Source organism: Esox lucius, chromosome 21, assembly GCF_011004845.1.
Source record: "Esox lucius isolate fEsoLuc1 chromosome 21, fEsoLuc1.pri, whole genome shotgun sequence".
Classification (NCBI taxonomy): Eukaryota; Metazoa; Chordata; class Actinopteri; order Esociformes; family Esocidae; genus Esox; species Esox lucius.
In genome coordinates this window covers 27,269,184-27,286,112 of record NC_047589.1, presented here as the reverse complement: position 1 = coordinate 27,286,112, position 16,929 = coordinate 27,269,184, and the positions used below count along the sequence as shown (strand labels likewise).

Here is a 16,929-nt window from a genome sequence, read left to right as displayed (position 1 = left end):
TGGTCCACTCAGATGAAGGTAGAGAAGGATCATTTTGTTCTTTTCTCCTGCCTAGATTTTTCATTTCAAACATGAGCTACGATGTTTTGGTCCAACTAGGTAAAGGCGTCCCAGGTTAATGTGTTTCAGGTGTAGACCGATTAGCTGTAGATAATATCTGCCCACTTCACCGCGTTTCAGGTGTAGGCCGATTAGCTGTAGATATAACTGCCTACTTTGCTGCGTTTCAGGTGTAGGCCAATTAGCCATAGATAACAGCAGCCCAGGTTGCTGTGTGTAGTGTACGGCCAGGTAAGCTGCCCGTGTGGAGCACCTTTCGTCAGGGACACCCGCTGGAGACGAGACGCGTTTCTGCTGTGAATTCTGAGCGCCTCTTTCCTCTGACCCGCAGCACTTGCAGAAGCAGGAGGGCGGGTGTGTCGGCGAGCAGTGCGTTTACTACTGCGCCCTGTGCGACTACTCCACCAAGGCCCGGCTGAACCTGGTGCAGCATGCGCGCTCCCCGCGCCACCAGCAGAACGAGGGCCTGAGGAAACTGCAGCTCCACCAGCAGGGCCTGGGCGGAGACGAGGACAGCCTGAGTCTGCACGAGCTCTACTACGTCAAGGACTGCCCTCAGCAGCAAGGTACGGCAGGTTCTTCTTAACGGGGATGGTGGTGGGTCGGGGCGGGGCACCTGGACGTTCTTGGATTGTGGCTTGGGAGATGTGTCGCGTGTGCGTTGTGCTTCAGCGTAAGCTGTCTTAAAAAAGGGGACTGTACCCCCCCCCCCCCCCCCACCACCACCACCACCATCACCATCACCGCTGCGCCGAAACCTCCCTCCATCTCTCCCAAAACCCCTCGCCCTCTCTCCCTCCTCAGACCACCGTCTCCTGAGTCTGCCCGTCCAACCCAGCTAATCTCACCAAAATGAGCATGCTGTTCCCATTATGGTGCTATGGGCTCGTATCACTGACTCACACACACACACACACACACACGCACACACACATACACACACATGCCGATGTCCCCTGTGCAGGGACATCCCAAGCAGGCAGACTTACTAACTTCTACATTTGGGAGGATCACACACGCACGCATACACACACATACACACACATACACACGCATACACACACATACACACACACACACACACATACACACGCATACACGCGCACACACACACACACACACACACACACACACGCCTCTCCCTGGAGTGAGCCTTCATTTCCTTTCTCATGACCAAAGCAATTTGGCTTTCATTTAAAAGCACAGGGTCTGCCAGCAGCTAATAAGTGTAACAGAACTGTAAAACATTTTGAAAGACAAAAAAAAGATTAATCGCTTTCTTTGAGTTGGGGGTTACGGTGTGTGTGTGTATGTGCGTGCGTGCGTGTGTGTGTGTGTGTGTGTGTCGGGGGGGGGTGGGGTTGGGGTAGCTGTAATTTAAACCAGAAGACAGTCATAGTCCATTATATAATAACTCCTATGCTAATGTGGCACAGTGAAATGAGTGGTTAACTTGTTTTTGCTTTGCTTGACCTGTCGAGAGGGGGGGGGCGGGCCAATGTGTGTGTGTGTGTGTGTGTGTGTGTGTGTTAGACATTAATCTGTGCTCCCCAAAGTGTCCTGTTTATATATGGGCTCGCAAACCAGATGGGTCCAGTGCTGAGAACCACATGTTGAAGCTGCTCTCTTTCTACACACACACACACAGCCTTGACCGTATGGAGAATGGAAGGCAGAGAGAGAGAGAGGGAGACACAGATAGACAGTGAGAGGGAGTCTATACATTTGGTTTCAATTAGAAGTGGATCAAAGGTGTTCCATTGAGGTTTAAGGTCCATGAGACCAGCCGGCTTAGATAAATCATTACTGTGCACTTCAACGCACACCCTGGTTCTCCTGCACACTCCTCGAAAAGTAAAAATGTCACACGCACAGACGCACACTTTCTCTCTCAAGGATGTTTTACATATCGACCCGTGGACGGAACGTTTTGGGCCTGTCAGACGTAAAATGAACCGTCTTCACGTTTTTACAAACGTTTCGCCGTTCCACACGGGACTGAATTCAGGAAGAGCAGGTCGAAGTGAAGACGCCGCCCGGGACACGCTTCCCGGCGTTCCCCGCTTTTGCCCAGACTGTATCTTTCCCGGTCAACCGTGGTGTTGCTTCACCGGGGCACCGGAACCCCGTTTTTGGTGCAGGTTTGACTGTATACAGGAGAGCGTGGGAAAGAAAGCCAAATATGCATTCTGGGCCGTTCGCGGTATCCACGCTCGTTCATGCCGCTGCTCTGACGTTGCGTTGTGCCGTCTCTGCCAGAAGGGGGCTGGTCTGCATGAACCTGATGTATCGAAGTGCTGAGTGGCTTTCTGTTTAAGCAGAACTCTGGCTCGCCTCCAGGTAATTATGGGCCCATTTGGGAATAGAGGCTAGATAATGCCCAGGACTTTACATGGGAGTGGATTTCGTTAAATAAGTTTGATGCTGATTTTACTGTCTAATTACTGGAAGATATTCTGCTTGTAGGTGGAGAATGTGGAGTTGCTGTAGTAGAGAAAATAATGTTTTTCTCCCCGAATACTTTCCCGGAGATTGCATTCATGAAAATGTGTGTGTGTGTGTGTGTGTGTGTGTGTGTATGTGTGTGTGTGTGTGTGTTTCCCTGGGAAAATCTCCCAATGCTAGTTTTCCCTAGGTGGAGATTATTCTCCATGTCTTTCCCTGGTTGCCACCATTTACTGTAGGTAAACACCACAGACCTCTCTGTGTGTGTGTGTGTGTGTCTGTGTGTGTGTGTGTATGTGAGTCTATGTGTGTGTGTCTGTGTGTGTCTGCTTATGTGTTTAAATGTGGTTTTGTAGTGGAGTTCCCCCATTTGTAAATCAGTGTAATCTTAAGAGCCAGCCAACGCAGCTTTTCACAAACACACAAGCTCCTAATGGTTTCCCCATAAAAAAGTGTAAAACAAAAACACCCGTTCCAAACTCGTGTTTGTGCGCGCAAGAGTGTGTGTTATTTGTGTGTCTGTTTCTATAAATCTTTCTGCTCCGTGAAGGAGCAGCAAAGGAAATGGCTTTCATAGAGGATGCCATTTCCAATCCCAGACAGTGACAATGAATTCCTCCACAACGTTGCATAGAGAGTTCATCCAAGCGGTCGGGCCGCTTTGAAACCGGTCCAAAAGTTGTTAGCCCAGATTAGATTATCATTTGTGTAACCAAGTTACAGAATAGAGATGCTGTGGGTACAGTCAAATAGATACAGATGAAACTGCAGACCGCGCGACACTGACTTGTTTCGTGGTTCTCCGTCTTCCTGGTTTCACGATGAAACAAATGGACGATGGCGAGGCAATGACAACGTGACCAGCTGTCTAATCTGTCTAAGCTGCTGGGTCCGGGTCAGGGTCTTGGTCTGGGTCTGGTGCGTGTTCTGCTGCCCACGGCTCATCCTGCATCACCTGTACCTTTCCATGTCCAGCTTCCTGTCCAGTAAAGAAAAAATACATTCAACACTGCTCCGCTACTGTATGTTGATGAGTGTGTTAACACAAACTGGAGCGAGTCGTGGTCAGTATAAGGTGGTGTGTGTGTACGGTGTGTGTACGGTGTGTGTGCGCGCGTGTGCGGTCCTACTCTTGTTAGGCAGTAAATCACCTCATGAACCAGACCAAGCAGAAAGCAACTTTATAACTTCCATCGCCATCCGTTCCACACTTTCTGTCTTCCGTTTTCCCCTCTTCTCTGTCCCTCACAAAAGGTAAAGGAGATGGTATCTTATGGAGGTAATTATTTCAAAGAGTAGTGGCTCCCCCCAACCCCCCCCCCCCCCCCCTGGTTGCTGGGTGTTAGAGCAGAGGGGGAAAGCTGCTTTTGTTTGAGTGGCCCTTTTAAACAAAAGACCCTGCTGACTTAGAGGGTCAAACACTTAAAATGCTCCTGTGTGTGTGTGTGTGCGTTTGCGTGTGTGTGTGTGTGTGTATGTACGGGCATGTGTGTCCTTTGTTTCCTGTGAGAGATAAGCTCCAGGAGGTTTGTTGTCTTGGTCAGATGAGTGTATCCATGCTAACCATTTGCTTATAGCAGCTGTGGGCCAGGCACTGCTTTAATGGACACCCTGTGTGTGTGTGTGTGGGTGCACACACAGGGTCTGCTTGTCTGTGTGTGTGTTTGTGTGTGTCTCTGTGTGGTTGTGTATCCTTTCTTGTAGCTTGACTAGTGAACTTTTTTTTTGCTTTAACTTTGTTCATAATCATCAAAAGGATCCCTGTGTTTTCACTTTGGCAAGCTCTCCTCACCTCCCCTCTCCCTCTCCTGTCCTCTCCTCACCTCCCCTCTCCCTCTCCTGTCCTCTCCTCACCTCCCCTCACCTCTCCTGTCCTCTCCTCCGCTCTCCTGTCCTCCCCTCTCCTCCCCTCTCCTGTCCTCTCCTCCCCTCTCCTGTCCTCCCCTCTCCTGTCCTCCCCTCTCCTCCCCTCTCCTGTCCTCTCCTCCCCTCTCCTCACCTCCCCTCACCTCCCCTCCCCTCCCCTCCCCTCTCCTGTCCTCTCCTCCACTCTCCTGTCCTCCCCTCTCCTGTCCTCTCCTGTCCTCCCCTCTCCTCCCCTCTCCTGTCCTCTCCTGTCCTCTCCTCTCCTCCCGTCTCCTCTCCTCTCCTCCTCTCTCCTCTCTTCTCCTGTCCTCCTCTCTCCTCTCCTCCCCTCTCCTCCCCTCCCCTCTCCTCTCCTCTCCTCCTCTCTCCTCTCCTCTCCTGTCCTCCTCTCTCCTCTCCCCTCTCCTCTCCTGTCCTCTCCTCTCCTGTCCTCTCCTCTCCTCTCCTCTCCTCTCCTGTCCTGTCCTCCCTGCATTGCGATGTGATGACACTGAGACTAATTTAAACCAATAGAGTTTTCTCTCTATAGTTCTTTTCTCTCTCCCGTCTTTTTTGGGAGCAATGAGGAGGTTTAGCAATTACAGTGGTTACATCTCACATCCATCCTGTCCCTCTCTCTCTCTCTCTCTCTCTCTCTCTCTCTCTCTCTCTCCTTCTCTCTCTCTATTCCCAAGGTTTGTCTCAGTAATTTGTGGCCATTACGGGGGCATCCATGTATGTTTAGTGGAGTGCGAGCGCTGTGCTACACACCCAGACCCACCTCCTTCCCTCTGCCGTTCCCACTAATGCTGCGGCATACATTTTCTTTCGACTGCCCAGCCGGGCCGGCTGCTCCGCTGGAATGCCCAGGCCAATGGAGGTCTACCAAACTCACCGGAAAGGATGTTTTGAAGAAAAATCTAGGACCGGTGTGTATTTCCATCCAGGAATGACGATAAATATGAATTATGTATTCCCGGCTCGGAAAAAGTTCTTTCCGAAGGAAAATCCCATGAAGAGATTGATGACATGATCACTCTCGGGGGGGGACTCAATAGGCCTTATAGCTTTTATTGCTGTACAATTAAATGGAGACAATATCCCTCTATTTTTAATAATTTGTCAAATGAAAATAAGACACTTTCGCCTGGGTATTATTATATTTTCAGCAAGTAGCAATTTACCCAAACCATATTCTGGATGACGGGAGAGTGAAAAGATAGAGTCATTTTTAAATAATTCCATCCAAGTGAATTATAATTACTTTGTGGTCAGTGTGTGTGCAGAGCAGAAAAAAAAAAAAAAAAACGACCAGCAGGTCTACTTCTGAAAAGGGCCGTTTGACCATAAAGTATTTTTGAATTAGTGTGTTGGGCGGTGTGGGTCGCGCTGATTGTTGTTCTTCGACAGAGTTTCCCTTTGGTCCAGGGTAATACCAGGGCTAAATTGTTCCCTCATGTTCCAGTCAGAGGTTTTGTACCCACTGAAGTTTATAATTAGCTCCTGATTATCCAACATTAGCATACCTGACCGATGCCACATTACACATATTTACATTACAAAGCCTTATGCCTGCTGTGTGTGTGTGTGTGTGTGTACTGGCATCTGTGTTTGCATATTAAAACGTTGCTAAAACATGACTCCACCTCCTTTGAAATTCACTGAGCTTTGTGGTTGACATAATTTCAACTAAGTTCCAGAGAGCAGGAAAAGGACTTAATGATGAAGTGGACTGTGTCAGTTAGATGTTTGATAATACAGTGGTCAGTGTCAGTTAGATGTTTGATAATACAGTGGACTGTGTCAGTTTGATGTTTGATAATACAGTGGTCAGTGTCAGTTAGATGTTTGATAATACAGTGGACTGTGTCAGTTAGATGTTTGATATTACAGTGGTCAGTGTCAGTTAGATGTTTGATAATACAGTGGCCAGTGTCAGTTGCATTATTGTTCATAATACAGTGGTCAGTGTCAGTTAGATGTTTGATATTACAGTGGCCAGTGTCAGTTAGATGTTTGATAATACAGTGGCCAGTGTCAGTTGCATTATTGTTCATAATACAGTGGTCAGTGTCAGTTGCATTATGGTCGATAATACAGTGGTCAGTGTCAGTTATATGATGGTTAATAATACAGTGTCAGTTAAATGATAACATAGGGCATCCAGGGTTGCCTAGCAACGCACACACTGGCCTTAAGCAGACTGAGCTACTGTGAGGCCATGATGATACAGAGAAACATACAAATCTCTCTTCTTTAAACATTACTCACATTGGCTCTCCTGTCTCTACCCTCCATCTCTCATACCTCCAGTCTTCACCCTCCATCTCCTATACCTCCTGTCTCCACCCATCTCCTTTTTGTCTTTTCTCTGTCCTCCTCCAACCTCACTCCATTCAGAGATGATCTGAGTGTAAGCTAACCTTGGCCTACCTGGTTTGTTTCACCTCTACAGTTTGAATGTTTCTGTTCCGTTCTCCGTGTGAGTAGAAGGCATTGTGTGTTTGTCAGTAAAGAGTCTCTGCTTTAGCTTCTTCACAGGTCAGTCAAGGGCTCTTAGCTGAGAAGAATACTGTTTTATATAAAGACATGGTTTTCTCTCTTTTTTCAAGCAGAGGTTTATCTCCCTTTCCTCACCTCCTCTCCAATATACCTCCCTCAACTCTTCCTATCTCTCCCTCTCTTTTTTCTTCCCTTCTCTCTCATTTCATCTGTCAGAACAAAGTATGGAATTGACAGCTAGTATTGATTACCAATAGCTGTGGTTAATAGTCACTAACTTGAGGAAGCTTTGGCGCTGTGTGTCTGAGTGGGGTGGGGGGCAGGTGCTGGGGGGGGGGGGTGCGACTAGGGATTTGGATTTGAGACCCCCGTCATGTAATGTTAGCTGAGCTGCTCGATAGCAAACAGCGTCCATGTCATTCACAAGCCCTTTGTTGTGTGTTTTACAGTCTCGAACAACATGCTCCGAGAGGCCCTGCCATCACAGCTCAAACAGAACACACACACACGTTCATCATGACAGGCACCGCACGACATCAATGCATTTCATTACATCTTTCATATTTAACCCAACCGTGTTGTTTTTAGACGGGAGGAGGTGGAGGATGATAAGAGAGGAGCAGGAGGAGCGAGGAGGAGCGAGAGGGGTATCTCGTGCGGAAACTGACGTTCATTTTAATTGCCTCATAAGCAATGTTCAGGTTGATTGTGTCTGAAGAGGCTCCCACTGGTCAGTGACCACGAACGGCCTGTCAACCCACACAGCCGCCACACGCTTGTCCTCCACTGTCTCTCCCTCAAGCCATATCAACCAGGACACATGGTTGATGCCATCTCCCATCATTTAAATTAGTGTAGAGAAACACATGTGCTCATAACACACATTCAGACACACACACACACACACATCATCTGTCGTCATTGTAATTACTGTAAGTTGTTCTCATTATGTTCTTGGCCTCCAGGCTTGTATCCTACCTGAGGTTATGGAGAGGCCGAGTGTATCTGCTGTGGTCTGTATTTAATGTGACATATCACTCTGCTTGGTGTATGTTAGAACCAACCCCCCCCCATGTGAAATTCTCTTTTTTAATTACGGGAAATACACACTTGTGTGTGTGTGTGTGTGTGTGTGTGTGTGTGTGTGTTTCTGTGTGTGTGGAGTTCTGCGGATGTGACGACGAGTCAGTGTGTGTGTGCCGAAGTGCACGCTAGCTTTGTCTGTTTGAGTATGTCTCCACAACTTCCCCTAGTGCACACACACACACACACTCCCCTAGTGCACACACACACACTCCCCTAGTGCACACACACTCACTCCCCTAGCGCACACACACACTCCCCTAGTGCACACACACACTCCCCTAGAGCACACACACACTCCCCTAGTGGACACACACACACTCCCCTAGCGCGCACACACACACACTCCCCTAGCGCACACACACACTCCCCTAGCGCACACACACACTCCCCTAGTGCACACACACACTTCCCTAGCGCGCACACACACACACACACTCCCCTAGCGCACACGGTCAGTGTCACTTTGGGAGTACATCCTTCTGACAGTAGATTAAGGAGGGTTAGCAGGCGTCAAGGAAATGCCCGGTTGCATTTGTGAAAATGGCCGCCCCCTAACACACGCGCGCGCACACACACTAATGCTTTGGGGCACTGGTAAGTGAGCAGTAGTCTGTGTTGCATTATTCACCGCGGTCAGGGATCGAACCCCAGTTCAATAACGCTCAAGCGGTGGAGCACTGGAGAGATTTGTCTTACAAAACCTTGAGAGGCGCTCGGAACGTCCACACACTCACAAACACTCATTCACACATGTACACACACACACACACGCACACATTGATTTTTGGCGGCAGGAATCTCTAAGGCCTTAGAGGGGAGACAGGGAGGCAAGAGGGGCTTTCCCCTTCTAAGTAACCCCAGACGAACACACACACACACACACACACAGACTCATGCCATTAAAACACACACAAATGCCATGCACAGCAAAACATACACAGTCACAGTGGTCCATTCTGACAGAGAGGTACGCCTTGAGAATATGTCCGTTGCTACGTCACGCCACTAAATTAATCTGACAGGAACAAATGGAAAGAGATATACAGACACATAGAACAATGTGATTTACAGACAGACAGAGAGAGAGAGAGACAGGGAGAGATTAGATTCAACTTTATTCTCATTGAACAGTACGAGTACAGTACCACGAAATACAGTTAGCATCCAACCAGGAGTGCAAATAGAAGAGGGCAGGAAATGTACAAGTATTAGGTATAGTGTATGTTACAAGTGGAATGTGTTGATGCGCATTGAGGGCAAATACAGTGCAAATGGGCAATGTAGGCAAATAGAAAAGGGCAGAACATTTACAAGTATTAAGTATATGGATGTACATGTGGGAAATGTATATTCGTGCAATGAGGGAAATGCATGTACAAATGGCAATTCTAAATGTGCAAAAAAGAATGCGAGTACAATGGACATTCTAAATGTGCAAAAAAGAATGCGCGTACAATGGACATTCTAAATGTGCAAAAAAGAATGCGAGTACAATGGACATTCTAAATGTGCAAAAAAGAATGCGAGTACAATGGACATTCTAAATGTGCAAAAAAGAATGCGAGTACAATGGACATTCTAAATGTGCAAAAAAGAATGCGAGTACAATGGACATTCTAAATGTGCAAAAAAGAATGCGAGTACAATGGACATTCTAAATGTGCAAAAAAGAATGCGAGTACAATGGACATTCTAAATGTGCAAAAAAGAATGCGAGTACAATGGACATTCTAAATGTGCAGTGCAGGCAAAGTGAAGGTGCCAGGGGGCATGTGCAGCTGAAATGCTGGGATAGCGGTGAAGAAGTTCCTGGGGTAGACATGTACATGTAACAACTGAGAACTTATCAGACTTTGCAAGGCTGTGTCAGAGTCCAGATGTACAAGAGACTAGTGCAACAAGATACCTGAGAGGCAGTACTAAGCAGTGGATGGATGGGTATGGTGGATGGGTCACAGAGTTCTGCTGGGTTACATTAGATGGGAAAAAAAAACTGTTCCTGAGTCTGCTGGTGTGCGGGAACGAAGAGACCTGTACCGCCTGCCTGATGGTAGGAGGCAGAAGAAAAACACTAAGGTTAGGACAGAGGGAGAAATAAACTGAGCTTAATTAGCTTTAATTAATTAACTAATTATCCAGTACAGAATGAACAGAGTGGGAAATAGAAAGATGATTCACCATAAGTAGCTATTATTAACTAATTAATAGGCTTCTCAATTAAAATTCCTGCCGAAGTTACAGGCAGTCACAGGTGCTGTTTCAGCTGACAGTTGACATCAATTTTGCACATCCAACTGTCTTACAAGACATGAGAGCTTCTGTCTCAAGCAGTTCTCTTCTGATCTTCTGTATGGTTTTCCAATGGAATGTGGTTTTAGAAAAATGCATTTGTTTGTTTTTTCCAATTTTTCCAGCCAAAATGTACAGGAACTCGCCCTGATGCCAGTCTTCACTTGTCGGGTTGTCTTTTCTGTCAAAATCAGCCTTGGGTTGGGCAGCACTGACAACTGGGTCTAAATGTCTGACGTTCTGAAGGATCTTGTGACCGTCATATATAAGCTGAACGGCTGTTTCTTTGTAACCAGTTACACAAAGTTGAAAATTTAAGGCAGCCAAGAAGCCAGTCAGTTGCAGCCAGAGTTGAGCCGAAGGTAGCGGAGATTAACTGGGGACTGAATGGGCCGACTTATAAAGTGTGTTTGTATGTTTCGAAAGCGATAACTCTGATTGACAGCAGCTTCCACCTGCTGACGACACACACAGACACATTTATACAATCAATTAGCATAATCCTTTGACCTTGATTCATCTCTTTAAACGGTAAGGCTCAGCTCCACTCACACCTTAGTGTAATTGGCTACTGTCCCGTCCATAGTGAACGCTTCAAAGACAAACACACGCACAACCACATCCACAAGTACACATTCATGAGGGAGAAGTTAGGAAAGTGGGAGACGGGGGGAGGGAAAGAGAGAGAGAAGAAGCGATATTGAGAGGGGGGAGATGCGGTTTAAGGGAGCATACTGTGATAGGAGCGGTTATCATTGAAGCTCAGATTAATTCATCGGTAAATTGAACCAGATAGCTGCATCTCTGTATTTGCTGACTCTACACTTCACCAAAACGGGGTCAGTTTTGCAACCCAGGCAAAAAAATAACATATTCACTAATATGCCATATTTTGTCAGGCCCAACACGGGTATGTGTGTGTGTCTGTGTGTCTGTGTGTCTGTGTGTGTCTGTGTGTGTGTGTGTGTGTGCCGTCATTTGCAGTGATCCATCCATTGAGTGGGTTTGGAGTGTTTTTTTCCCTCATATGCAGCAATAAATGAATTGACTTTTTATAATTTGATTGCAGTTTTCACTTCTTTATGTATTAACCTGTTGACAGCAAGGAGAACGCACAGCCGCGGCCGCCCACACACACACGCGCGCAAACACAGCCACACACACACCCACAAGCCTGATGTCAGTTTATGGATGTACAGTACATTTTACGCGTTTGTCCTTGTAAAGCATCCATATGAGGCTCGTGCAGAAGCGCGCAGGTTTAAACCGTCACATTGAACAGACTGGGGCTGGCACTCCAAAAACTATGGCACTTTTTCTTTCCTACCCACCTGGTTCCGTTCGTGCAGGTGTGCCAGTCCTGGGTTTGAACAAATGCGCGAAACATCGGGAGGTCCCTGGAGACATTTGTGAGACCCAGGACAGTTCCTGTGGTGTACAGGAGATCCTTTAAGGACCTGACTTTGACCAAACCTTGAAAAATAACTTTGGTATTAATACGTAAGCCTGAACTTAACCCTAACTCCTATGCTCACCTCAACCATTCAAAATGAATGCCTAACCCTAACCATTCTTTAAAGAGGCCATAATAATCTTCCCGTAACGCTCATTCCTTCACTTCACATGTAGTCGTTTTTTCTTATAGAGGACCAACATCAAATTCATCAGTAAGAAACTGAGATCATGTTGGCCACACACACACACACACACAGACACACACATTGTCTTCTGTGTTGCCCAGCATCAGGTCCGTGGTGCGGGTTGGTATGCCAGTCCTTCGGGTGGAGAAACGGACCAGCATTCTGACAGTCCTGTCCAGAAACACTGTGTCACCAAGGGAACTGAAACGTGGTTCTGAAGCCGAACCCTTGGATATCTCAGGGCTCACACACCATCCACTCACACCCCCTGAGCCATGATGAAGTTCCTCCAGTGCTTTGTAATCTCCTCTTATGGACAAACGCATGCACGAGCACACACACACACACACACACACACACTGCAGAGTGTATGCGTTGGCGTGTCTGGTCGAGTGGTCCCTACCCCTGTAATAGAGGTGTTCGGGGGAGAGCAGGAGTCTTAAGCTGCCATTGATTAACTGTTAAGTGATGTACTTCGTCCTGGGCAGGAGTGTGTGTGTGTGTCTTTGTGTGAGTGTGTGTGTGTGTTTCTTTGTGTGGGTGTCTGTGTGTGAATGTCTGTGAGTGTGGGTGTGTGTGTGTGTGTGTGTCTGTGAGCGTGTGTGTCTATGTGTGTGTCATTGTCTTTGTGTGAGTGTGTGTGTCTGTGTGTTTCTGTGTCTGTGTGTGTGAGTGTGTGTGTCTTGTGTGTGTGTGGCTGTGTGTAAATGTTTGTGAGTGTGTGTGTGTGTGTGTTTTTGTAAGTGTCTGTGTGTGAATGTCTGTGTGTGTGAGTGTGTGTCTTGTGTGTGTGTGTATGTGTGTGTCTGTCTGTGTCTGTGTGTTAATGTCTGTGAGAGTGTGTGTGTGTTTTGTGTGAGTGTCTGTGTGTGAATGTCTGTGAGTGTGTGTGTGTGAGTGTGTGTGTGTGTGTGTGTGAATGTGTCTGTCTGTCTCTGTGTGTGTGTGTGTGTGTGTGTGTGTGTGTGTGTGTGTGTGTTTGTCTGTGTGAGTGTGAGTGTGTGTGGGTGTGTGTGTGTGTCCTTGCATGTCAGTGTAAGTGTGTGTGTTAACATTGTCCAATCAATACAACACATAAAGATTTCATCCATCAATGAGCTCCTAAAACAAAAGGTATATTACCTGATTAGGTCTAAAGGGATTTGTGTAGAAACACACACACTCACACACACTCATACAGTTTCGTACATACTGCTTCTCTGACTTTCCCAGGAATTTTTGTTTGTGTGTGTGTTTGTGTGTGTGTGTGTTTCTCTATAAAGGTGTGTCAGAGCCTGCAGCATAGCAATGGAATCACAAATGACCAAATCAATGGTTAAACAGCCACTACTGCTAAAGTGTATCAATAAATGTTCATCCCATTCCTATAGTGAGCTAACTGCCCAGTTAAATGTCCCTCTGTTTCTGCTAATTGAAAGTTAATTTACAATCAATAACACGACTCATTTGCATATTGATCTTCCTTTCTCCACCAATTGTAAACATATTCCCTCCCTGTCCCCGCGTTTTGCTTTTTTTAAACAAATAATCATAGTAGGGAAGCTGGGTGTACATGGGTCTCCAAAACACCACGGAATGTCCTTGCAGTATGCCCGAGTTGGAATGAAGTACGAAGTGATTGCTTTTGAAATGTGACAGTTGACATTTGCTTGATTCTTTGATATTGTTGCACAGATTTTGCTTTGCTCAGAACTGGATTTGATTTCACATTTCATGTGACACTAAAACATAATTCCTTTAAATAATAACTCTTATTTTTCGTTCCCAGTGTCTAAGATTGTCAGGTTGTGTGCAGCCCTCCAAGAGGACATTTAATTCAACATTCAAAATGACACTAAAATAAATTTGAAGAAATGTTTTGTCATGTCTCAGTTCTATTGCCTTAATTCAATATAATAGTTTTGAATTGATTTGTAAGCTGATTTTATTAAACATATTTTTGTATTATATTTTATCATAGATTGGGTAGCAATATTTTAAAAATGTCCTATTTTTTATTTCACATCTTAGAGTTGCATTTTAAGTAAACAACCAAAGAAGGATGTTTTGGACTGGCAGAGAAATATAGGGAAGCTAGTCTACTGACGGCAATCACAGTTTAGGAAGAGTTTGCTACACAGTCTGATCTAAAACACACTAGTGAAGAGACTGGGAGACTGAGAAACTAGTGAAGGAGAGGAGAAACTGAGGAGAGAGGATGGGAAAGGGAGAAGGAGAGGAGAACCAGAGGAGAGAGGATGGGATATATTGTTCTTTCTTTCTCTTTACATGTTTTATCATCTCTATCTATCATTCTCTCTTTCTTTCTATATATTGAATAACGTCCATCTGTCATTCACTCTCTGTCTTTAAAATGTGATTGATTTGAAACACTTCTAGTCTGTGAGTTTCAGTGGCAGTGGGCTTCCATATCACATTGTTCAGCCTGTAAAATGAAATGGAAACACCCACTATGAGGCTCAACCCCAAACTGAGGCGCTTGCACAGATATCCATAAATAGCCCGGGAAATCGGTAACGGTGTGATATCAGTGCCCCCGCGATAGTGACAAAGATCGCTTCGCCGAGCCCTGCTGATGACAGATTATGGCCAGTCTGGAGCAATAGAGGAATATTCCCCTCCTTCAGTTATTTCCTATTTTTCTACCGATGTTCTCAAGTTGCGTAAAATAACACCCCAAACAGAGTCAAACATTTTCCCTGGACTTACCTCAATCTTATTTTGTTTAAATATGGAATTGGGGAAAACACAAGTCTTATTATTAACTGGTCATCAGCTTTCAGCTGTCAGACCTCTGATCCTCCTGGAATACAACACAATATATATTATTCATGTCTGGAAAGTGGACTAGTCTGTTCCATACACAGAGATAGCAGCAGAAGACTGGCGATAAGCATCTTGTAAATGATTATCCATTTTGACCCAGGCCATCATGGACCTACTTAAAACAGGCAAGCGGTCTGTCCTCCATTTTGTAGCTTTCTCAGAATTGTATTTCCTCTCGGGTTTAATGACCTAGAAACCATGAGACAACTGCATTGATGGGCTAAATAGATAACCTGGTCTTGTGTAAGGACTGGCGCTTTCATTTCTTTGACTTTCTTTGTGTACGTCTGCATGTATACAGAGCTATGAGTGGATGCATTGTGCATTTGTGTGTGTGTGTGTGTGTGTGTCTTTGTGCGCGTGCATGCTTTTGAGTGTGTGTGTGTCTAGGTGCATGTATTCTTTTGCATGTGTGTGTCTCTTTATGTGTGCTAGTTTAATCAGTATTATGTCTGGCAGGCCCTCTTTCTCTCTACCTCCTCCTCTGTCTTTCCCTCGTCCCTCCCCCTCCCTCTCCCCCTCTCCCTCCCCCTCTCCCTCCCCCTCTCCCTCCCCCTCTCTCCCCCTCTCCCTCCCCCTCTCTCTCCCCCTCTCTCTCGGGTGCTATATCTCAGCCCCATGCGGTAGGTAGATGGATAGATGTGAATCTGACAGGTAGATCTGATTGGTTTGATAGAGTTGACCAGGGAAACACAACTACAGCTGTTTTTTACCTCATTAGGCCAAACATTGATTCAGACCCCATGCCTCTGTGTGTTTGTCTGTGTGTGTGTGTGTGTGTGTGTGTGTGTATGTGTGTGTGTCTGTCTGTGTGTGTGTGTCTGTGTGTGTGTCTGTCTGTGTCTGTGTGTGTGTCTTGTGTGTGTGTGTCTGTCTGTCTGTCTCTGTATGTGTGTGTGTTTGTCTGTGTGTGTCTGTGTGTGTGTCCCTGTCTGTCTGTTTCTGTGTGCGTGTGTGTGTGTCTCAGTCTGTCTGTGTGTGTGTGTGTGTGTGTGTGTGTGTGTGTGTCTGTGTATCTGTGTGTATCTGTGTGTGTTTGTCTGTGTGTTTCTGTGTATATCTGTGTGTGTGTGTGTGTGTGTGTGTGCGTGCGTGAGTGAGTGCGTGTGTGTTGCAGGCCCTCTAGAAGGCTCTGGTAATAGAAGAGAATGAGTTCTTATCAAGAAAGATAGGAAGCCATTAACCCCAGCACCTAGTGAGAGAGAGAGGGGGGGGGGGGATGTGGGAACCAGATGGGGGAGAGAGATGGGGGAGAGAGTGAAGGGGAGAGAGAAGGCCAGGCACACAACATTCTGGACATTGAAAGGGACAACAAGAGCTTTCTTTCTGTCTTCCTCCGTCTGGGCCGGACAGGGTCATGTTGGCAAGCGTGGGTGATGTGTGTGTGTGTGTGTGTGTGTGTGTGTGTGTGGATCAAACAGACAGTCAGCCAGATGTTTATAATCAGAGGCTGAATAAATATTGAACAGGGAATCATAAAAGACAAGCAGAGGGGGAGCAGAGCGGGGCAGGGGGAAGAAAAGCAATCTGTTTTAAAAAATGTTTTCTAACCAGTAGTACAGAAATCCGCCTCTCAGAGTTACCTCACTATGGCCTTTTTCATTTCAGCACCAAGTCTTATGGTATCTTCTGTCTGACGTGTGTGTGTGTGTGTTTGTGTGTAAGAGACAAGCATTGCGGGCGAATTTGCTTTTACTTAGAACCTTTTGAAGATGAATCCTTCCTTTTAAACATGTTCCCTTTGTTATAAAAATAATCATTAATACAATGTTCGCGCACACACACACACACACACACACACATCCCTAGTGCTCTTAGGCCTGAAATTAAAGCCCAAACAACAAAATAAATTGTGTCTGTTCAGCAGGACATACTAGCTTTAATGTCAGCAGTGTTTATTCATATGATGTTACAGTAGCTTGGAGGATAACGGGGGCATCGCCCGGGCAACTCCCTGGCACAGATGAGATGAAGCCCGGGGCCTTGTCATAACTGACAACAACAAGAATGATTAGCACCCATGCTGATACAAGCATTTTATAGAAGTTGGTGTCCCCTTTGTCTTTCTTTTTGCTCGGTGTGCCAGTTTGACTTAGTGTTGACAGTGAAGGCTCTGAGGTAGCGACCAGCCTTTTGGCCTGAGTTTCAGATGATTCGCAGTATGATGGAACATGGTGGAATTAGCAGTGGGAGGATGAGAGGCTGGTACAGTCAGTTATAGCCACACCATTTTACT

The 16,929-nt window shown here is 46.2% G+C and overlaps 1 protein-coding gene across 4 annotated transcripts in view; it reads left to right on the top strand.

The window, feature by feature from the left end:
- Positions 1 to 16,929, top strand: part of zfhx4 (zinc finger homeobox 4) — a 90,816-nt gene that overhangs the window by 50,550 nt on the left and 23,337 nt on the right. For all 4 annotated transcript variants that reach the window (XM_020041898.3, XM_020041900.2, XM_020041899.2 and 1 more), the window contains exon 6: positions 392 to 626. In XM_020041898.3, the coding sequence (XP_019897457.2) occupies positions 392 to 626 (235 nt within the window). The remainder of the gene's footprint in view (positions 1 to 391; positions 627 to 16,929) is intronic.